The sequence below is a fragment of the Orcinus orca genome, chromosome 19 (assembly GCF_937001465.1).
Source record: "Orcinus orca chromosome 19, mOrcOrc1.1, whole genome shotgun sequence".
Lineage (NCBI taxonomy): Eukaryota > Metazoa > Chordata > Mammalia > Artiodactyla > Delphinidae > Orcinus > Orcinus orca.
This window is the reverse complement of record NC_064577.1, coordinates 11,193,320-11,217,077: the sequence shown is the minus strand read 5'-3', so window position 1 is coordinate 11,217,077 and position 23,758 is coordinate 11,193,320. Positions and strand designations below refer to the sequence as shown.

The window sequence follows — 23,758 nt, the reverse complement described above, 5'->3', positions numbered from 1 at the left end:
GATGGTTCTTGCCTTCCGGAGGGCTGACATGCAAGAGCCTTCCTGAACCATCTGCCAACTCCAGCTGCTGTCTGCCCGGTGGCCAGACCTACGCACGTGCGCACATACGACTCTCGCGAGGCTGAATACAGATTTATCGTTGGCAGTACGAAAGGATCGTAATAAAGCAGTGGCAGCAACTTGTTTTTCAGATTTCCTCCTGGAGATGGGTGGGAACGTTTGTCACCGTGGCTGCAGGCTCACAGCTACATACAGGGCGGGTAGGGCAGTTCGGGCACTTGGTTGAAGTAGGCCCCGAGGAAGATGAGGCTGGAGCCAACAAGGAAGAGCACCAGAGCGGCCCAGAAGCAGATGTTGTCGAGGGCCTTCCCCATGCGCACCCAGTCGGACACCTCCTGGGGAAGGGGCGGGCAAAGCTGAGTCCCTAAAAGCAGCAGGAGCCTGGTGCACGAGTCAGGGGAGAGCGGAGGCCCCCAGCAGCTCCCCACCCAGCCTCTCCGGCTCCTGCCCCACCTCGCCGGTGGCCTCCTGGTCTCGCGTGCTCTCGGCCACGAAGTTCACGGCATCCACACAGCAGCGGATCTCGGGGGCGGCGGCGCCCAGGCTCTGGCAGAGGGCAGCTGGTGGGAGCGACCCCGGGGGGTGGGGGGTGATTAGGAGCCTCTCCCGCTGCAGGTGCCCCCATTGGCCCGCTCGGACCACTGCTCACCAGTCCAGGTTCTGTGCCGGTGCCTCTGCCCCTCAAACATGAGCTCGCTCCGCGGCTTTTTCAGTATCAGCTCCTCCGCGCGGAGCAGTAGGCCCAAGGACGACGCCCGCCTTGGGGGCGAGGCGGCCCGGGAGACCTCGGGGGGTGCGCGCGAGCCCAGGAGTTGGGGCAGCAGCTCCAGTAAGACCTGGGGTTGGGTGGGTGGGCGGGCGGCCGGTGGGGGGGTGCGGCCGGGAGGTTAGCTCGAAGCCCCGCCTCCCGACCGGAGCCCCCTCCACCCGGTGCTTACGTGGCGCAGCCGCGGGGACATGGCGTGAGTGGCGGGCGTCCGACAAGACACGTTGAGCACGATGACGCAATTCATGACAATGAGCGTGGCAACCACCATGACGAAAATGAGGTACCTGAGGAGCCCGGAGTTCGTGACGTCGCAGCCTCCCCACTTCCCCTGAGCCACAGAGGGGGCCACTAGTCCTCTAACCTCACAAACGCACCTCTCCGCAAGGAGTGGAGTTACGCCCCTTAGCTGCTGCTCCTCTGCGGGGCCAGACGCGTCCCCGCCGCCCTTCTCCCCCCTCGCACCGCCGGTGGCAACCATGAAGGATACCCCCAGCTCCCTGGAAACCCTGCTGTGGGTCTGCCACTTCCACAGCTCCACGGAGGTGCGCCTACGCCGATACCACCCTCCACCCCCAAGGGTGGCACCTTGAAACGCTCTGGGAAGGTTTCCAGCGTCCCCCCATTACCTCTGACCTGATGACCCCACAGTCCCTGTGCTTTTCCAGGCGGCCCTCCAGCCCCCACTTCTATCTTCCCTGGAACTTGTGGCCGCGGCCCATGAATATCTGGAGCAGCGGTTCGGAGAGCCGAAGTCCCTGGAGCCGCGAGAGCCAGAGAAGCCGCCCGCCCCGAAGCCCACCCTGGGGCTGGTGCTAAGAGAAGCCGCGGCCACCGTAGTGAACTTCGGGGCCACCTCGTTAGAGGTGGGGTGCCGGGGGTGCTGAGGAGGGGCGGGGAAGGGGGATCGAGCGGCAGGAGCAGGGACCTCTGCACCCCCGCCAACTCTTGCACCCCCGCTGCAGATCTCAGCCCTGTGGGTGCAGCAGGAGGTGCGGCGACTAGACGCCGGGGATCCAAGTGGAGCCCTGGCCCGGGTAGCCCAGGCCGCGGGGCAGGGGGCTCGGCAAGCGGGGTCTGCGGCAGGCGCGAGCTCCCGGCTTCTGCTCCAGGGGGCGCGGCTATGCCTCTGTGGACGAGGTCTGCAGGGATCCGCCTAATTCCTGCAACAGTGGCGACGCCAGCTGGGCCTCGGCACCCCCGGGGAACCGGTGAGTTCAAGATGAGGGGAGAGGTGGGGGCCAGGGGCGGCGGGTCTGGGTGGGCACTAAGCCGGCCCGCCCCCAACAGAGATACTCCGGAGACCTCCAGGTGGCGTCCAGCAGCATTACGGAGGACGGGGGACCGGAAAAGCCACCACCATCCCAGCCCCACCCCGCATCTAAATAAAGCCCAGGCGGGGATGAGGCAGCTGAGGCTTCTCCCAGAGTCATTAGGTTTGGGCCCTCCCAACGAGCCCCTTGGCTCCACCCCATGCTCATCTGGCTCCGCCCTTCACACTGGCCACGCCCCACGTAGGCACCACCGGGATCCACCCTGCGCCCACCTGCCCAGCAGCGGCACGCTCAGAGATGTCTCTGGGGTTTTCTGGGCAATTAGGAACAAGAAGACGGTCTGGGCGAGCAGGACGTTGATGGAGACGGTGCATTTCTGGCCGCCGGCTGGAGGGAGTACCTGGTGAGAGCAGGCCCCGCCCCCCCAGGAGGGAGCCCGGGTTTGGGGTCTGGGCGACTCCATACCCTGTGCCGGCAGGAAATAGGCGAGCAGTACTAGGCCCGAGATGAGCACGCAAGGCACGATGATGTTAATAACGTAGAAGAGCGGCTTCCGGCGAATGATGAGCGTGTAGATGACTTCAGTGTCCCCTGGACCATCATTAGAGCCACCGTCGTGGCGGCGGATCACCCCGGGGCAGAAGTCGATGGCCCACTCCCCGTTCTCTGCGGGACGGGAGGCGCGGTCAGCTGGCTCTCGGAGGTGGGGCGCACTGCTCTGCTCTCCGTCCCCTCATCTGACCGCGGGGGGCCTGCAACTCCAGGCGAGGAGAGGATGCAAACCGTCTGGACAAGGGTGGGTGGGGCAGGTGGTCTGGATTGTTTGGGCTGGTCAGAAAGGGGCATTCCCAGAGAGATTAGGGAACCACCACAAGCAAGCAAGCTGGACTAGTCCGACGATCGAGAATGATTTCAGGAAAGGGTCAAGTTAAAGCAGGGTTGCCAAGTCAATCCCAGCATCGATGGTTTGGGGCAGCCCCACTCTGCAAGTCCCGTCTCTGGACCCGTCTAGAAGCGAGTTTTTTGGAGCAGGAGGGGGCCTCACCAGTATAGGCCTCAGTGTCGATATCTATGTTGCTGATGGCGTCGCCATCGTCGTCCACAGCAAAGACGAGCTCCACCTCTTCTGCATTGTACGTCTGCGAGCTGCGGAGCCGGGGCCATGACCCCCCCACCACAGAGGCTGGGACTCGGGCCTCAGCCTCAGGCCCCGCCCTAGAGGGATCTGGCAGGGGAATTAAGCTCCACCCGTCAACCCAGGCCTCGCCCCCACACCTGGGTTTCTACACTTACTTCTAACCCGCTAGGGCGGCCTTACCCCATTCGAATGTCTAGCTCCACCTCCAGCACAAAGCCCCGCCCCGGATTAGAAGTTCCCCTCCCCGCCCACACCTGGCCCCACCCCCTGCCCCCGTAATTCCACAAAGGTCCGGGCCGCTTCCCACCGGAAAACAAGAGAGCAGTTCTGCCAGTCGAAAGGGAAGTAGGTGACCTCCACGGCGCAGATACTTCGGTAGATGGCCGGGGGCAGCCAGCTCACGTAGCCGCCCTCCGAGACCAGCACGTTGGCTTCATAGGCCACACCGAACTGGCCGTCGATACTGTGGGCTCCGGGAAACCAAGGGTTTGCGCAGATCTGTGGCCCCCTCTCCCTCCAAGCAACCTGCCCCAACCAGGTCCAGCCCAGCCCCCCGGGCCTCGGCTTCCCTCCAGTCTGGCCCCGTCCTCACTTGTTTTCCAGCACAATCTCTGGCAGCCATACGAGTTCTGAAGGGACCCGCAGGGTTTCTATGCCCCCAAAATCGCCCTTGCTGTAGTTGAGTCGGTAATCATGCCAGTCCTAAGGGTGGGGGAAGGGGAGGGGGACGGAAGGACGTGTGCCTTGGTACCCAAGAGGAGTTTGGGAGAAAAGGGTCCCCTGGACAAGACCTCACACTGTTCCCCACACTCCACTCACGATTCCAATCCAGACGCTGGTGGTGAGGGTCTCCTCTTTCTCATTCTGCGGATGGGAGATTAGGATGATGGAAGCCAGCTTTAGGATAGAGCTCAGCGGTTGGGACCAGAAGTGGGACTTTAGGCTCAGAGATGGCGCTTGGGGTGACGGTGGGGGTATCTTACCAGTGAGATGAGGTTGGTCAGGGTGACTTTGAGGGTGATGGTGACAGTGTCCTCAGGCTTCTGCACTGGTCGGCGTCCTGGGTCATAGTTGTCGAAGAGGTGGTGGTAAAGACGCAGCTCCTCGTTCTTCCCTTCACCTCTGCCTGGGGGTGGGGCCAAGCAGTGGGGTCACTGGAAACGGAGAGGCTAAGGAGCCTCTCCTCTCTGCCTCTGGATCTGCATGGCTCTGCTTCTCTGTCTGTCTCTGTCTGAGGCTGTGTATTTTTCCGTGTGTCTCCCAAACCAGTGATGTGCCTGGGGACCAAATATTGTGTCTCCGTCTACATCTCAGTCTGTCTTTGTCCTGTCCCTTTATGTCAGTATCCTGTGTGTGTGTCCGACCACTTCCCCCGACCCTGGTCCATACCCAGCAGCTGTAAGAGGAGCAGGGCACTGAGCAGAGCCCCTGCCATCCCACCGTCTGGTCCCCGGGGTTATTCTGAGTTTGGCAAGCTCCGACGGGGGCAGGCCAGGGTGCTGTGAGTGAGGGGGAAGGGGCTGTTAGTGGAGGAGGGTGTTAGTTCCGGGCTGGGTTAGGGACTGACACCTAATCCTCTTACTACCCCTACGGCGGCAGCCAGGGACATCCTGGCTTCTTCCAGAGGCAGCTGCCCCATCCTGAGTTCCCTGCCCTCACCCCATCCCAGCAGCCTTTGCCTGGGCTTCAGCCAGCTCCCCAGCCACAGACCCAATCCCCTCATGACTGAAACAGGACTGATGCAGGTGGACAGGTCTTTTAAGAAACACCTGGAACCACAAGCCTGGCAGTGGGGGTGGAGGGCCCCGCTTTCCAGTAATGCACTGGTGTCCTTTGAGTCAGCTGCCCTGTGCAGGTGACATCGCTTGCCGTCCATACTCACCACCACCCACAGCCCAGCCAAGGTCACGCTAATGCAGTTTCTGCCGGCAGAGTTTGGCAAAAGCAGAGCGTCCATAAAATCTGGTAATGAGACAGGTGGTCACAGGGGGTTAGTCTGCAGTAACAAACTCCACCTGGCAAAGGAGAGGGTGCCACAGTACAGGGCCCACCTTCTCCTGCAACCCATCCCCATGTCTGCCCACTCTCAGCCGGTCGGGGGCGGGGGCGGGGGGGGGGCGGAGCACTCACCGGAGACATTTTTCTCATCTCTCTGCTGCCACCTTGTGGCCACATATGAAAGTAGTCTTCCCCACCCCAAACACACACACACACACCTTTCAGTCTTTCCTAAGTCTCCTTGGACCACCCTAGTCAGTCACTGGAAATGCTTATTTAAAATTCAGTTTCCTAGGCTCCATCCCCAAAGAATCCCAATTTAGTAAGATGGCAGAGATGGGGTGCCAGGAATCTGCTTTATTTAAGAAACTCCCCATGTTTCCTTACGGGGTAGGAAGCACTTTTTCTGCCTTACACACTGCTTCCTCACACCGATCCAGCAAAGCAGTTACCTTCGTCCAGAATGTATGAAAGAGGACTCCAGGTCAGGTCCAAGGTCACGTTACTGAGTCCAAGCGCCTCCTGCTCACCTCATGACAGGCCAATAAATCAAGTGACAAATCGTTGGGGCAAGGAATAGCAACTTTATTTGGAAAGCCAGTAGACCAAGAAGATGGTGGACTAGTGTCTCAATGAACTATCTTCCCTGAGTCAGAATTCAGGCTTCTTTTATGCTAAAAGGTGAGGAGGTAGTCCTGGTTCCTGCCAGACTCTGGAGGGGATATGTTCATTTCCTCCCCCCTGGACTTCCTTGGTGGTGCAGTGGTTGGGAGTCCACCTGCCAATGCAGGGCACACGGGTTCAAGCTCTGGTCGGGGAAGATCCAACATGCCGCGGAGCAGCTAAGCCTGTGGGTCACAACTGCTGAAGCCCACGCACCTGGAGCCCGTGCTCCGCAACAAGAGAAGCCACCGCCGTGAGAGGCCCGTGCACCGCAACGAAGAGTAGTCCCCGCTCGCTGCAACTGGGGAAAGCCCGTGTGCAGCAACGAAGACCCAACACACAGCCAAGAAAACAAAAAATTTCTTCCTTCCTGCAGCCACTTATAGGTGGACCCTGTCAGGATGTTTCCCGTGAGCTAAACAAAGGTATTTTAGCTTAATGCTCATTACCTGGGAGGCAGGGTTCCCAGAGATGGACCATTATGTATGATTTAAACAAAGGTATTTTAGCTTAATGCTCATTACCTGGGAGGCAGGGTTCCCAGAGATGGGCCATTATGTATGATTTAAGCTTATAGGCAACATTCCTTTAGTAATTAATGTAATAGAACACAAAGGTTCTTCCCTATTACAATTCCCCACTGTCAATGATCCATTCCACAGTCCTGTGGGAAAAAGGACAAAGACCGCTCTACTACCTGCTGAACACGGGTGACAAAGAGGTGATTATGGGATGGAACTGATCAGCCTTGGACAGGGACTCCTTAAAATCTTTAGTCAGTTGTACAATCCCCTTTCCTTTTTTATCTACAACTGTTTGAACCTGATGAAACCCCTTAGCCCTTTGTTGTCTAATTTGCAATTTAACTTGGGGTATTGGTTCCAGTTCCCAATACTTATCTATTAATTAACTTGGTGCCAGAATTACACTAAATTCCTGTGCTATTTGGACAAAATTAAACAAATAGGTTGACCCTTCTTCAGCTACAATGAAATTTTTTAAAGTATTAAGATTATAAAGAGCAACCTTAAGTCATCTAAGGGTTCACAAACCCATTACTCTCTAGGTGTCTCAGAAATTGGGTCATGGGCTTCCTTGGTGGCGCAGTGGTTCAGAATCTGCCTGTACCGCAAAAAAAAAAAAAAAAAAAAAAAGGGGGGGTGGGAATGGGGCTTCCCTGGTAGTGCAGTGGTTAAGAATCCGCCTGCCAATGCAGGGTACACGGGTTCGAGCCCTGGTCCGGGAAGATCCCACATGCTGCAGAGCAACTAAGCCCGAGCACCACAACTACTGAAGCCCGTGCTTCACAACAAGAGAAGCCACCACAATGACAAGCCCGCGCACCACAACGAAGAGTTGCCCCCACTCCCTGCAACTAGAGAAAGCCCGCGCGCAGCAACGAAGACCCAACGCAGCCAAAAATAAATAAATAAATAAATTTATATATTAAAAAAATCCTGTGTTAGTTCCTGGGGCACAGGGACCTGGTGTGATATCACGATCTAAGATGCGACCCAATTCGGGGCCAGGAGGCACTCCTGGGGCAGGGCAATTTCCCTTATGCTGTTATCCCATAGGGGCCTGAATGCAAACGGCCAGCAGACTGGGCTTCTACAGATGCAGAGTCCTTTCTCCCCCCTCAGACTTGTTCACAGGGAGGACCCGCTGTATGAAAGGAGAATGGTCGTTAATCAGGCCAGGGAAGCAACTCCACCTAACAGACCCACGAGGTACACCTGAAGCCCACTGGACCCTGATGAGAGAGGAATGCCCTTATCAGAGCACTACCATGAGTGCATCTTGGCAAGGCTTTGAAAAGGGGAATCCAAGCAAGATTTTGAACGAAATTCAGCAAAAACCAAATGAAGATTTATCAGGCCTACAGATGTTACACGGATGCAGATCCTGAGGCCCCTGAAAATACTGGAATGGTAAATTTGATCTGCATTGGGCAAAGCGCCCCAGACATAACAAAATTACGAAAGTTAGATGGTAAGTTTGGAACAAACCCTTCTCCGTTGGTAGATCTTGCTTTTAAAGGGTTCAACAACAGAGAACAACAGAAGAAAGAAGATGCAAAAGACAACGCCATTTTTCTGTCAGTGGCACTCGCCAGAAGGCGAGTGACCCAAAGAGAGGTCAGCCACCATTGGGAAAGGGACAAATGCACTTATTGTAAGGAGGAAAGGTACTGGAAAAAAAGGTTGCCATAGGCTAAATAGGAAGGAAACCAATAAAAGTCAGGAGGCTCTCAGATGGTAGAAAGAGAGGAACACCCTGATAAACAAAGAGGCCCGGGGGGGGGCGCTCCCTTGGTCTTGAAGTGCCCAATTCCCATTTCCCCACAGGAGCCCCACGTAAAATTGACAGTGGGGAATGAGCTGATTAACTTTCTGTTACAGGTGCAACATACTCTGGTAAACACCAAGGTGGAACAGAAAACGTCTCAGTCCATCCCAGTCACAGGAGTCCTTGGAGGGGCACAAAATTGCTCATTCTTACAACCTTTAGAATGCCAGGTAGGGAACCTTACCCCGAAATAGTTTCTTATAGATGCCAGAGTATCCAGTCCATCTTTTGGGGCAAGATCTCCTGTGTAGAAAAGGACAAAGAAGGGCCAAAGCGTGGGGTTTCAGACCTCCCCAGATGGGGACTCAGCACAGAGGAACCTGGCAAACAGACTTCACTCAAATCCTCGAGCTGCGGGAAATTTCAGATAACCTGCTAGTATGAGTGGACACTTCGTCACGATGGGTGGAAGCATAGCCCACCTGGACAGAAAAAGCCTCAGGAGTGTTTAAAGCCCTCCTTAAGGAAATAATCCCCCAACTTGGATTAAGGCATTACAAATTAATTGGAAAATATATTTATCCTGGAGACCACAACTGATAGGAAAAACCAAGGAAAGGAACGATCCATTAAAAAGGAGCACGGCTAAAATATGTCGAGAGACTAATTTAACTCGGGGTAAGGCCTTGCCAGTTGCCCTGCAACTCTGGGATCAGAGTGGCTCCCAGAAGCAGGCTTAAATTAAGCCCCTTTGAAATGCTGCACAGTAGGCCATTCAAGGTGTCTGCCCAGACAGGGGAATCTGCAAATGCTCTAAAAGACCCAGCAATTGCCAATTATATTAAAACTTCGGGCACTATACTAACCTCTGTTCATGAGTTTGCCTCCAGCAGGTCTGCCTACCCAACTAACATAGCCTTACATCCATTTTGACCTGGGACCGAGTCTTCCTTAAAACCTGGAGAGAACCAGGGCCTGAACTTCAGCTGACTGCAAGGTGAATAGGACGACACATAGTATTACTTACCACACACTTGTCTGTAAAGTTAGCTGGGGTAAAGCCATGGATGCATCGTCACACTCGGATTAAAGCAGCACCACTGTCATCAAAAAATGACCCAATTTCTTTTTTTAATTTTTATTTAAAGGAACTCCTTTATTTATTTATTTTTATTTTTATTTTTTTTTTGCGGTATGTGGGCCTCTCACTGTTGTGGCCTCTCCCGTTGCGGAGCACAGGCTCCGGACGCGCAGGCTCAGCAGCCATGGCTCACGGGCCCAGCTGCTCCACGGCATGTGGGATCTTCCCGGACCGGGGCATGAACCCGCGTCCCCTGCATCGGCAGGCGGACTCTCAACCACTGCGCCACCAGGGAAGCCCTATTTATTTATTTTTGACTGTGTTGGGTCTTCGTTGCTGTGCGTGGGCTTTCTCTAGTTGTGGCGAGCAGGGGCCACTCTTCATCGCGGTGCGCGGGCCTCTCACTATCGCAGCCTCTCGTTGCAGAGCACTGGCTCCACACGCGCAGGCTCAGCCGCCATGACTCACGGGCCCAGCCGCTCCGTGGCATGTGGGATCTTCCCAGACCGGGGCACGAACCCGTGTCCGCTGCATCGGCAGGCGGACTCTCAACCACTGCGCCACCAGGGAAGCCCCCCATTTTTTAAAGACATAAATACAAGACAAAACAAACAGCGCAGGGACTTCCCTGGTGGTCCAGTGGTTAAGACTCTGCGCTCCCAGTGCAGGGGGCCCGGGTTCAATCCCTGGTCGGGGAACCTGCATGGGGCAACTAAGATCCAGCGCAGCCAAAAACAACAACAACAACAGAAACCCCAAAAAACGAAAACACCCAGCACACACAAACCAGCACATCCAAAGAAACGAACCAGTTCACAAATCGGGTAAAAGTCCACCAACATTTCCTCTTATCCTCTTTCCAACATGGTACCCCACTCAAATACAAAACAAATTAGCTTATTCTAGAGAAAAAAATCCCCAAACAGAGAGGAAATAAAGTTTCCAGCTTTACACACTGGAGTGACTTACCCTACAGTATGGAGCCCATCGGCTCCCAGATGTTGATTCCTTTGTTCCAACTGCCAAGAGCTGGGACAGCCAGTGCAGCGTCAGGGAACTTTAAAAGGAACATCCTCAGGACAACATGGACCAATCCCAGCAGCTGCTAGGGCCTTACCCAAAAATTCCCCAAGCAGAGCTGGCTGGCCACGGGCAGCAAGAGCCCTGGCTGGCTTATACTGCTTGCCATACGACAGGCCAACAGATCGAGTAACAAGTTGCTGGGGCAGGGAATCGTGACTTTATTCAGAAAGCCGGCAGACTGAGAAGATGGCGGACCAGCGTCCCACTGAACCATCTTCCCCGAGTTAGAATTCAGGCTGCTTTTATACTAAGAGGAGGGGGTAAAATCCTGGTTCTGGTCAGACTCCAGAAGGGATTTATTCCTTGCGGCAGCTATTCACAGGTGGGCCTGGTCAGGAAGTTTCCTTGTTAGCAAAACAAAGGTATTTTAGCTTCATGCTCATTACCTGGGAGGCAGGGTTCCCAGAGATGGGCCATTATGTATAATTTAAGTTTATAGGCAACATTCCTTTAGTGACTAACTTGTAAGAGAATACAAAGTTTCTTCTCCCTATTACAGTCACACAAGTAGATTGGCAACAATGCATGAGACTTACTAATAAGCACCTACTGTATAGCGCAGGGAACTCTACTCAGTACTCTGTAATGACCTATATGGGAAAAGAATCTTAAAAAGAGTGGATACATGTATAGGTATAACTGATTCACTTTGCTGTACACCTGAAACTAACAACATTGTAAATCAACTATACTCTGATAAAAATTTTTAAAAAAAGAAAGCATAGAGATTATACCTGATATTTACACTGAAAAAACAAAAACAAGAAACAAAAACAAAAAAATGCATGAGAATTATAATCAGCTTTTTTTTCTTTCTTTCTTTCTTTTTTTCTTTTTCTGGCCATGCCTCGCGGCTTGTGAGATCTCAGTTCGCCAACGGCAGTGAAAGCCTGGAATCCTAACCACTAGACCACCGGAGAGCTCCCTGTAATCAGCTTTACTGATCACGGATACCTGTGTTCGTTTCACAGGTCGCAAAACACTTTCAGGTCCACCATTCTGGGATCTCCTTCTTCTACTTCTGAGCTCCTTCATAACCACCCCCCTGTTACAAGCAAGAACACTGAATGTCCACACAGCTTGTCCATTTCGCCACATGTCCTTGAAGCCTTGGCTCCCACTGTTAACTGCCTTTTCATTACTTGTTTTCCACTTCAGACGCCCAGAAAGAATCTCCTTGGCCCAGCTCACCTCCCTGCACATGGCTGATATGGGTACTGAATCTAAAATCTGTGCTGCTGCTTATTCCACAGCCTCTCGGTGAGGGCTGGGCCAAGGCTTGTTGTGATAAGTACAGATATGTATTTAAACATTAATAGGCACTTACAACGTTCCCTGCACAGGGCCAGATGCTCTGATTAAACAGATGAATAAGCCATGGCCCCAAGGAGGAGGGAGAGACCTCACAGGGTGAAAAGCAGAAACCACGGAGGCTGTAGGTAGGGTCCCGTGTCACTTAGCTTCTTTGCATTGCAAGAGTCAGATCCACCAGCTAGGTTTCCTGTAGGTTTCCACATGGACTGGGACAACATGGACCAATGTCAGAGACCAAGGCAGCCCTGGGGACCCACCAGTCCTGCCTCTGCTCTGTCTGCTCTGGGCTCCTCTCACACCTGCCTTTTCTCTCTACTTTGTATATCCTCTTTCTACTGTGTGGTCTCCGCTTTCTCGTGGCTTCTGCATCATTTCATCTAAGGTTTTGGCCACAAATTGACCTCGGCTTTTCTCTTCAGGTGCAGCCAATTCAGCCTTTGCTGCCCAACGCCATGAGGCTTCAGGTGCAGGCATGGAAGGGTGCTGGGGTGGGCCTAAGACACCCCGTTTACCGAGGGTGGTGTATGTGGCCACTTGACCAGTGCCTTCCATCCCTTACCAACCCAGCCCGCCTCCTACACGTTTAGCTCCCCAAACACCCTGTCATGATTCCATTCTCACTGCCACAACTGAAGATGCACTATATCCTTCCCGGCAGGAATGATACGTGATATCTTGCTGCCAAAAGTGATGGTGGCAGGGGCCCTTCAGAAAAGCTCTCAACCTCCGAGTCCAGTGTCGTCAGATTTACATACAGTCTCCTCCAGGTGTGATTTCTGTCCATTCCCCAAACTACGGGCTAAATCCTCAGTTTAATCACCAACACTACATCATGTATAAACGATACATCACACACACACACACACACACACACACACACACACATCACATCATATAAGATACGATAATGGGAGAAAACCACACTTGGACCAACAACCTGCGTGTCAGAGTAGTCTGGGGTGGAGGTACAGTGAGTAGAAATCCTCGTCCCTGATGCCCAAACCCAGGTACTGCAGCTTGGGTCGCTGGCCCCAGGCATCTATCACGCTCTACAGGAGAGCGCTTTGCTGCAGTCCTCGGCCAGGTCTGTAACTCGTGGGTGGAGGTCTTGCTCAGACCAGTGACTCCTGTGGGCATTTCTTGCAGAGTCAGCACATCAGAAAATCTGGGGAGTCTCCAGGAGGGGCTCTGACCTACCCCCGCCCCTCCCCCACCCCACAGTTGTCCCTTCCTGCCAGTGCTGGGCCCAGAGCTGAGCCAGCACCTTTCCCGTGTTTGCTCAGGATGACCATTGCCTGAGGGCCTGAGACGCCGACTCTGGTGGAGTCAAGCACCTGATCTAGGCCCGGGTTCTGTGCGTTATAACGAAAATTCCACAGAACCTCGGTGGGCTGCCTGGCACTTCTGTTTCTGGGGACGCCTTCACTTCCAAGCTGGAGCCAAAGATCTCAGCTCAACAGGAAGCCACTTCCTTCACCTCCCGGCTCTTGGCGGGTAACTCGGAACAGCTGCGCTGCCCCCGGCTGCCAGGCCTGCCGGCTGGGTTCCTTAGCCATCAGCACCTCACAGGGGAAACGTCCCCAAGCTGGCCTGCCGAGGCCCCGCCACAGGCAACAGAGGGGCTCCTCTTTCTTTCATGAACAGGGAGGGTGGGTCTGGCTGAGCCAGGACAGGGCAGTGACTTCTAGGCCGTCTCCCTCACTGGGACCTAAGCTCTTGGATCGCTGAGCCTTTGCTGGGTTCCTGTGTTCACGGCACATAGCACAGAGCCCAGGACATAACAGGCTCCATAAACGTTTACTGGATGAATGAGTAAGAATAAATGAATGTGTAATCTTCCCAGCATCCTCCCTTCTACTGAGAAGTGTTCTTCTCAAACCATGTGACCCCAGAGGAACTGCCAGGTACTTAGAGACACCTCCCCCGCCTGGCCCGAGTCATGGGTCCAGGGCAGGACACCTGACCCCAGCCAGACTAAAGGAAGTCCTTCCTGGGAATTTTGTTAAACAGGAACTCAGGAAGTCAGTCTCTCCCTGCTGTAGGAGATCCAAGATGTGAAATTCAGATGCGTGAGGCAGCCACGTTCATTCCTTGCATTTTACGTGGAGTAAGAGAGAATGTGGCTGATACTCAAAGACGAGTAGAGACAAGAAAGGGCCTCCGGCATCCCAGCCCCTGGTTCCAGAAATTCCTGAGGCCCAGGTGTGCTTGTCTCCTCCTGCAGGCTGGTTGCCCAACGATTCCTTTGATTGAATGAGGTACCTCAGTATCTTTCCAGTAAATCCCCCTTTTCTTGGCTTAAAAATATTAAGATTTAAGAAAAATAAACTGAGGGACTTCCCCGGTGGTGCAGCGGTAAAGACTCCACGCTCCCAATGCAGGGGGCCCGGGTTCAATCCCTGGTCAGGGAACTAGGTCCCACATGCCTACAGATTCTGCATGCCACAACTAAAAAAGACCCTGCATTCCACAACGAAGATCCCACACGCAGCAACAAATATCCCGTGTGCCACAACTAAGACCCAGCGCAGCCAATTAAATAAATAAATAAATATTTAAAAAAGAAAGCAAAACAGGTATAAAAGAGAACAAAAATGCCCAGGAAAAAACCTCTCTGACAATAAAAAAGCAATACATGCCAACGCTAGAAAAATGCAAGAGTCCAGAAAGAAGCAGTGAAAATCAAAAACTTTCCTCTTCCCAAAGGTTAATAGCTTCCTGTAAATCAAATTCTCCAAGACCAAAGTCAAGCATATGTGTGTGAATATATGTATGTATATATACATACATACATGTTTACTTATTTATTTCACATATACAAGAAGCATCAGAGTATGTTTACTATTTTGTAGCTTTTTCTCACTCAGCGTATTGTAGAGATTGGCTTGTATCATCACACACAAGTCTTCCTCATTCTCCTTAACCGCCGCAGTGTTCTACTGCATGCATGTACCGTACATAATTTATGCAGTTCCCAATGGATAGACATTTAAGAAGCTAACCATTTTGGGTTTTGCAATCACATACTATGCAACCATATGCATGCATTTATCTTTGGCAGACCTTTATCCATAGGGTAAATTTCTAGCAGTGAAATTGCTAGAGCAAAGAGTTCATGCATTAGAAAAAAGCAACTACTGATGCCTTTTCCCATGTTGTTCTCCAAAAAGCATGCACACACTTACATTCACACCGACACAACATGAGGATACCTGTTTCCTCATACCCTCCCCAGGACAGCCTATTACCAAACGTAAAATTTTTTGCCAAACCAACAGGTGAACATTGCTCTCTCATTATTTTGATTTACATGCCTTGATTAAGAAAACTGAGGGTTTTTTCAGCAGTTATCTTGGCCATCTATATGTATATATTAAAAAAAAACCTGCTCATTCATATCAATGAACAAAATAATATTTATTCTAGTATATGAGAATCTGAACTATAATGAAGATAAAATATTACACCAATGTTGAAAACTAGGGGATTTTCCTGGAGGTCCAGTGGTTAAGACTCCATGCGTCCACTGCAGGGGGTGCAGGTTTGATCCCCAGTTGGGGAACTAAGATCCCACATGCCATGGTGTGGCAAAAAAAAATTTTTGTTTTTTGAAAACTAGGTTAATCAAATAAATGCTTTGGGACAACTGGAGAACCAATCATCAAAATAGCCACCAGACCCTCATCTTTTCTACCAGGTGGATCAGATATTTGAATGTAAATTGAAGCCAAGAAAGTCCTAGAATGAAACAAGGATTGATGTATTCATCATCCTGGAGAGAAGGTCTTTCTTCCCTTCCCTGGAGCCCAAAATCAGAGGCCATAAAGAAAAAGAAAAAAAATGCAGAAAGCTTCTGTAGGGTCAAAAAAATCAAAGGCAAGCAAATAACAAAGTGGGAGAAAATACCTGCAACCAGTGACAACTCCTTTATTAATAAAGTGCTCATAGAAGCCCTTAAAAAGCTGACAAGATGGTGAACTCACTTGGGCTGTTGGCTCTGTCCTCAAATGTAGACGCTCTGCTATAAAACTGTGAGAAACCCCCGGGGAGAGAGGAGGTGGTTGGTCCTGGTGTCGGAGGGAACTGGCAGCCAGAGTGGAAGGGTGGCTGGCTCCATTGGAAAGAGATGAAAAGGGTAAAGAGTCATAATAAATACCTTCAAAAAGGGAGGGCGGAAATGAAGGGGTAGGGGAAAGAGAGGGAGAAAGAGAGGAAGAGGAGGGAGGCAGCACAGCTGTCGCCTTGAGGGACCCTTGAGAAGCTGGGGACGCTGAGCACACCCAGGGCGCCCGGAGGCCCAGGGTGAAGGGTTTGCTCCCCCAGGGCAGCGCTCTCTGTACCGACTTGGGTAAAGAAGAAAAAAGTCCTTGGGACTTGGTACAGGAAAGAAAGTTCATACTCGTCATCTTGTTAAATGAGATCTTCAATCAACTTTTTAAAAATTAATTAATTAATTAATGTTTGGCTGCATTGGGTCTTCGTTGCTGTGCGCGGGCTTTCTCTAGTTGCATTGAGCCGGGGACTCTTCATTGCGGTGCGCGGGCTTCTCTTGTTGTGGAGCACGGGCTCTACGCGTGCAGGCTTCAGTAGTTGTGGCACACGGGCTTCAGTAGTTGTGGCTCATGGGGTCTAGAGCACAGGCTCGGTAGTTGTGGCGCACGGGCTTAGTTGCTCCGCGGCATGTGGGATCTTCCCAGACCAGGGCTCGAACCCGTGTCCCCTGCATTGGCAGGCGGATTCCTAACCACTGCACGACCAGGGAAGTCCCTCCAATCAACTTTTCACTTCAGGACAGAAGACAAGAAAATGAATCAGGAAGGAAAGTCTCAGTATCAGCCAGGAACCGAGAGCACCTTCACGGGAAGTTTCTACACCTCGCGGGCCTGGCTTCAGAGGTGATGCCACCGTAGATGCGTAGATGTGCCACCGGGATTCCGCCAATTTTGAAGGCCCAGGAGAAAATGATTCAAAGTCAGAGAAAAACAACTAAGAACTCCCAGTTCCTGACAGCCTGATGAAATGGGACTCCTCAAGCCAAGAGGATGCAAAAGGCAATTATAAATGAAGTGTGTTAGATCCAGTGGTTCATACTCCTAAACTCTCACTATTAACACTCTTAGTATTTATACTATTAATATTAAAAGTAGTGGCGGGACTTCCCTGGTGGTGCAGTGGTTAAGAATCCTCCTGCCAATGCAGGGAACATGGATTCGAGCCTTGGTCGGGGAAGATCCCACGTGCCGCGGAGCAGCTAAGCCCGTGCGCCAGAACTGCTGAACCTACGTGCCTAGAGCCGGTGCTCCACAGCAAGAGAAGCCACTGCAATGAGAAGCCTGTGCACCACAACAAAGAGTAGCCTCAACTCGCGGCAACTAGAGAAAGCCTGTGCGCAGCAACAAGACCCAAAGCTGCCCAAAATAAATAAATTTATAAAAGCATGCATTTCCTACCTGACCCAGGAATTCCATTCCTAGGACTTTATCTGAGAGAGAGAAAAGCTTATGTCTGCCAAAGATTTGCACACAAACCAGATCAAGCGTTGCTTGGCTGCGAGGACCAATAGGAAGGGGCACAAGGGAATAGATGAAAATGTTGTCTTTTTTTTTTTCTGCGGTACGCGGGCCTCTCACTGCTGTGGCCTCTCCCGTTGCGGAGCAACAGGCTCCGGACGCGCAGGCTCAGCGGCCATTGCTCACGGGCGCAGCCGCTCCGCGGCATGTGGGATCTTCGCGGACCGGGGCATGAACCCGTGTCCCCTGCATCAGCAGGCGGACTCCCAACCACTGCGCCACCAGGGAAGCCCGAAAATGTTGTCTATCTTGATGGGGTGGTGATTACACGGATGACACATTTGTCAAAACTCATGAAACTGTACACCTCAGATCTGTGTATTTCTCTGCATATATAAATTATTTCTCAATTTTAAAAGGTTATTAGGGAATTCCCTAGCGGTCCAGTGTTTAGGACTCCGCGCCTTCACCACCAAGGGCCTGGGGAACTAAGATCCCACAGGCCACGTGGTGTAGCCAAAAAAAAAAAAAAATTAAAAAGGTTATTAGTTTAAAAAATTAAAGTAAGACATTGTTTAAATGCACAACAGAGGACTACTTATAGAGCATAGACCTCGGTATTATAATTCTAAAAGGCCATTTTAAATACAGTCAGCCCTCTGTATACATGGACACAGAACCTGTGGATACAGAGGGCTGACTGTATATACCCCCAAACGGGGGAAATATCAGTAAACTGAAGCAGAACGAAGAAGTGATAAAGAATAGCTAGTGATGATATGGTGAGAGATCTCTTCTCCCAGCGAACCCACACCCAGGTAGCTTTATGGATGAGTTCTACCAAACTTTCAAGGAACAGATCATCTGTATTTTATATTATTTGTTCTGGAAAATAGAAAAAGAAGGCAAGCCAACGAGTTTTATGAAATTTTTACTCCAGCTAAGGATAGACAAGAAAATAAAAATATAGGCTTCACTCACTTAGGAACATTAAATGTGAAAATCCTATATAAAATACAGGCCAACCAAATCCAAAGTTTATTGGAAAAGAGATTATCCAAACTGATTAAGTCAAGTTTGCCCTGGGAATGCCAGGATGATGTGCCACTCCACATTCTTCCTCCCTGACAGAACCCCATCTTGCTGGGAATAGCATGTGTGCCCCAGACCCCAGGGCTAAGTCACCATTAGTCACAGCCATTCCCTGCTCCCCTGCCAGACACTCAGAATGCAAACCTCTCTTGCAGCCAGAAGCACCGTGATCCGTTTCTGACTAATGACACCAGGACAAGTCAGCTGGGGGAGCAGGAGTCTGTGAAACTTTAACCTTTCTGGTGAAAGGACAGTCACTTATGGTTAGGCAGTTTTGTGCTTCTTTTCCTGCTCTTTCCCTTTCACCACCAGATTTATGCCTTTGAATGTGGTAGCCAGCTTGCACTCATGAGGTGACTAGCATGAGGACAAAAAGCCAGTGTGCTGAGGATGGCAAAATAGAACGATGGACCCCTTCTACTGGATGACACCATCAAGCTGCTGGACCAACCTGAGATGGTCCATCTCCAGACTGCTTGTTAAGAAGTTACTGCCCTTTGGGAATTCCCTGGCAGTTCAGTGGTTAGGACTCCGCACTTTCACTGCCAAGGGCCCGGGTTCAATCCCTGGTTGGGAACCCTCAAGCCACAATGAGCGGCCAAAATAAAGAAATAAAATTTAAAAAAAAATTAGAAGAAGTTACTGCCCTTAGGTTTTAAGATACAATTACTGGTATTCTGTTACATGCAGCTGAGACCATTTCTACCGATTCAAATGGTTTATCATCAGAAAATCTACCACTATTATTAATTACATTAGTGGAATAAAGGAGAAAGAGCACATGATTGCATAATTTGAAATAGGAAAAGCTCAGAGTGCAATGCCTGATTTTTTTTTTTTTTTTTTCTTTCTGTACGTGGGCCTCTCACTGTTGTGGCCTCTCCCATTGCGGAGCACAGGCTCCGGATGCGCAGGCTCAGCGGCCATGGCTCATGGGCCCAGCCGCGCCGCAGCATGTGGGATCTTCCCGGACCGGGGCAAGAACCCGTGTCCCCTGCATCGGCAGGCGGACTCCCAACCACTGCGGCACCAGGGAAGCCTAATTTTAATCTTTAAAACTTCAGAAAACTAGGAATAGAAACAACTTATCTACGTTGAAAGACCATATATTAAAAACGTGTAGGGGGACTTCCCTGGTGGCGCAGTGGTTAAGAATCTGCCTGCTGGGCTTCCCTGGTGGCGCAGTGGTTGAGAGTCTGCCTGCCAATGCAGGAGACACGGGTTCGAGCCCTGGTCCGGGAAGATCCCACATGCTGCGAAACAACTGAGCCTGTGCGCCACAACTGCCGAGTTTGCGCTCTACAACCCACAGGCCACAACTACTGAAGCCCATGTGCTGTAACTACTGAAGCCTGAGCGCCTGGAGGCTGTGCTCCGCAATAGGAGAGGCCACCACAATGAGAGGCCTGAGCGCCACAGCAAAGAGTAGCCCCCGCTCGTCGCAACTGGAGGGAGCCCGCGTGCAGTGGCCAGGACCCAATGCAGCCAGAGATAAATGAATAAAATAAATAAACTTAAAAAAAAGTAATCTGCCTGCCAATGCAGGGGACACGGGTTTGAGCCCTGGTCTGGGAAGATCCCATAGGCCGCAGAGCAACTAAGCCCGTGCACCACAACTACTGAGCCTGCACTCTAGAGCCTGCAAGCCACAAGTACAGAGCCTGCATGCTGCAACTACTGAAGCCCACACACCTAGTGCCTGTGCTCCACAACAAGAGAAGCCACCGCAATGAGAAGCCCATGCACCACAACGAAGAGCAGCCCCTGCTCTCCGCAACTAGAGGAAGTCTATGCACAGCAATAAAGACCCAATGCAGCCAAAAATAAACTGATTAATTAATTTAAAAAACCAAACCTATAGGGGACTTCCCTGGTGGTCCAGTGGTTAAAATTCCATGCTTCCAATGCAGGGGGCATGGGTTCAATCCTTGGTTGGGGAACTAAGACCCCCCACATGCCTTGTGGCATGGCCAAACAAAACAAAACAACCCTATAATTAACATATTTAATGATTCCCTCCCTGTAAACCTGGGTATAAGATGGGATTGCCACTACTGCAACATTGGGGGTCCTGACCCATGTGCTAAGATAAGAAAAAGAAATAAGCAGTATAGAGACAGGAAAGGTAAAGGTAAACCTGTTGTCACCTGTGATGATATGATCACCTATGTAGAAAATCTATCAGAAACAATAAGCAAACTATTCGAACCAATAGGAGAGTCAGGGATTTTGATGGCTACAGGAAAAATTTAATACTAATAGCTATCCATTACAATTTTAATCAACTAGGAATTATAGAAAACAAAATATCATTCATAACAGTAATAAGATATATGAAGTATTCAGAACTTAATTAAGAATGTCCTTTACATTTACATAAAGCGTTTTTGGAAAAAAATTGAAACTGTTAAAGGACATGAAGTTTCGGTATAAATAGACCAACTATTTGTTTGGATGGGTCAACTCAATATTATAAAGATGTTAATTCTCCCTAAAATAATATATGTTATATTTTCAGGAACTTGACAAACTTATTCCAAAATGTATATGACAGTATAGAGGTACATGAATAGCCACATTGGTTTTGAAAAAGAAGAGAAAAGATGAGTGAATCACCCTGCCAAAGAGTAAAACATATCATGAAAGCCATAGCAAACAAACAACAGCAAACACACACACACACAGTTGGTGTTGCTCAGTAACTGACAAGAGGAGGAAACTGACCAGAGAGTGAAGAAACAGCCCATGTGCCTATGGAAGCTTGATATAGGATAAAGGTCGGATGATGTCAGTGGGATCAAGGTAGGTTAGCGGATAGGGTACGTAGCCACCTCATGCTACGGAGGAAAAAAGAAAAAAAAAAGCTGTATCCCTACCTCATACCATATACAAAAGTAAACTCCAGAGAGATTAAGGACTTTAAAACATACGGTAAAACTACAAAGCTAACAGAAGAAAATGTAGGAGAGTATCTTTGTGACCTTGAGGTGGAATCTTCTTAAACAAAATACCAAACCCACAAACCATAAAGGGAAACATGGATGGATTTGAATACATTAAAATTGAGAATCTCTGTTCAGGAGCCTGGGGTTTCTTTGGGCCTGAGCCACTCATCTCCTTGCATGGTCCTGCAATAAACCTTTCCCTGCTCCAAAAAAAAAAATAATTTCTGTTCAGACACACAGACATAGAGAACAGACTTGTGGTTGCAGGTGGTCGGGGGAATGGATGGATTGGGAGTTTGGGATTAGCAGACGCAAACTGTTGCATAGAGAATGGATGAACAACAAGGTCCTACTGGGGATTTTCCTGGAGGTCCAGTTGTTAAGAATCCGCCTTCTACTGCAGGGGACACAGGTTCGATCCCTGGTGGAAGAACTAAGATCCCGCATGCCTCGGGACAACTAAGCCCATGTGCCGCAACTACTGAGCCCGTGCAATCTGGAGCCCAGGTGCCACAACTAGAGAGAAGTCCACACGCCGCAACAAAGAGCCCACTGGCCGCAACAAAAGATCCTGCATGATGCAACTAAGACCCGACACAGCCAAATAAATAAATAAATAAATAAATAAATAAAAGAGGTCCTACTGTATAGCACAGGGAACTATATTCAATATACCGTGATAAACCATAATTGAAAAAAATATGAAAAAGAATGCATATATATAGATACAAAACTGAATTACTTTGCTGTACAGAAATTAACACAACATCCTATATCAACTATACTTCAATAAAATAAATTTTTTAAATAAATAAATAAGAAGAGAGTTTCTGTTCAACAAAGGACATCACAGACCCTACCCACTGTTTTCTGCCTCCTCTGCTTACATTCATTCACTATTCGATAAATATTTATTAAACACTATGCCAGGCACTGGAGCTACAACAGTGAACAAAATACACAACAGTGAACATGATCCCTGCAGAAATGTGGCTGGACTGGCATTGTTGAGTGACAGAGCAGGGCCAGTACATTCTCCAAAAACGGCCTCTTTTCAGCAAAATGTGCAGGTAGTATTTTGGCAGGATCGTTGTTAAGACTATAATAAAAAGACACTAGAGGAAGCAAATAAAAGTGAGGTATGAGACACAGAGAGACAAGCCAAGGCGGTGTCTTATTTGATGTGGTCATTCCCTTCAATCCATGCAGTAGTTTCTACCCCCTAGAGCACGGGCCATGTTTCTGAGTGCCTGCTGTCCCAAAGCTTGCCGTCTAGAGGGGTAGACAGACATTAAAACAAAGTATCATCATAGCTTTGGCAGGGTTGTAGGGAACTTACATGCAGTAACAATCCAGTCTAGGGAGCTCAAAGAACAATTACCCATCTCTCCCAGAAATGATCCAGAGCTAGAGCCACCAAACCATCATAGCCCCCTGACGGAGCACTCACGCTTAGAGTCCGAGAGGCCCCAGGGGCTGGCCCAGCTAGTGGCTTTACCATACAAACACTGGATAGAAATATTCCATTCCACCTGCTGAAACTCAGGTTCAGTTCCATGAAACCCCACTTCTTTCTTCCTTTCTTCCTCCCTCCCTCCCTCCTTCCTTCCTTCCTTTCTTTCGGCTGAGCCAGGTCTTAGTTGCAGCACACGGGATCTTTGTTGCGGCATGTGGACTTCTTAGTTGCAGCATGTGGACTCCTTAGTTGTAACATGCAAACTCTTAACTTGCAGCATGCACGCGGGATCTAGTTCCCCAACCAGGGATCGAACCGGGCCCCGTGCATTGAGAGTGCAGAGTCTTACCCACTGGACCACCAGGGAAGTCCCGAAACCACACTTCTGATTCTAATTTTTGTTTTAGTTGGGTTCTTTTGGTTACAAGGAAAAGGAATGAAGTTGAATCATTCAACCTTCACAACCTTCACATTTTTCAACCTTCACAGCCATAATTGATTCGTGCAATGGGTGATCCTGGCTAAAGTTTGATTAGGAACCCAATATTTACATGCTGTCAAAGTACCTCCCCACAAAAGTGCTTCTTAGTTACAAAAGGAAAAATAGTATCTTGATAATGGAGACTGGGTGGATTCCCCTTCACCAAGCTCTCAAGGTTTTAACATCACCAGTAATGGGTCAAATTGATATAACATATCTCCTGAAATAATTCAATGAGAAAGACACACCACTCTTGTAATATTCCTGCCAGAAAAACAACCCAAATCCAATCGTGAGAAACATCAGATAAATTGAGGGAAACTCTACATAACTGAGGGATATTCTGTGTAAGTACTGGATGACAGTTTTCAAAAATGCCAAAGTCATGAAAAATAAAAACAGGTTAAGGAACTAAAGGAAACTAAGAGATATGGTCCTGGATTGGATCCTGGACTGGGGAAAAAAGCTATAAAGGACGTATTTCAGACAACTGGCAAGATGGGAAAATGAACTATGTATTGGATACTAGTATTGTATCAATATTAAATTTCTTGAAATTAATAACTATACTGCAGTTATGTAAGAAAATGTCCTTGTTTTTAGGAAAT

The 23,758-nt window shown here is 50.0% G+C and overlaps 2 protein-coding genes across 4 annotated transcripts; one reads left to right on the top strand and one right to left on the bottom strand.

Moving 5' to 3' along the window:
- Nucleotides 1-115: 115 nt before the first annotated feature.
- Nucleotides 116-22,793, bottom strand: CHRNE (cholinergic receptor nicotinic epsilon subunit). 3 transcript variants are annotated; one of them, XM_049702069.1, is made up of 12 exons: nt 10,739-22,793; nt 4,628-6,348; nt 4,222-4,364; nt 4,058-4,102; nt 3,831-3,940; nt 3,546-3,701; nt 3,146-3,246; nt 2,373-2,766; nt 999-1,113; nt 710-896; nt 514-620; nt 116-395 (listed from the first exon to the last, which is right to left on the bottom strand). In XM_049702069.1, the coding sequence occupies exons 2-12, from the start codon at nt 4,671-4,673 to the stop codon at nt 246-248; spliced, it is 1,554 nt and encodes a 517-aa protein (XP_049558026.1). In that variant the 5' UTR covers nt 4,674-6,348; nt 10,739-22,793; the 3' UTR covers nt 116-245. The 3 variants fall into 3 exon arrangements, with proteins under 3 accessions (XP_049558026.1, XP_049558025.1, XP_004267018.2); XM_049702068.1 differs by lacking the exon at nt 10,739-22,793 and adding an exon at nt 6,424-10,735; XM_004266970.3 differs by lacking the exon at nt 10,739-22,793 and having other exon boundaries at nt 2,373-2,487; nt 2,566-2,766; nt 4,628-6,271.
- Nucleotides 1,306-2,215, top strand: C19H17orf107 (chromosome 19 C17orf107 homolog). Its single transcript, XM_004266995.4, is given in 4 exon segments — nt 1,306-1,371; nt 1,495-1,692; nt 1,792-2,037; nt 2,117-2,215. Coding segments are annotated over 4 exon segments (609 nt in total).
- Nucleotides 22,794-23,758: the final 965 nt, after the last annotated feature.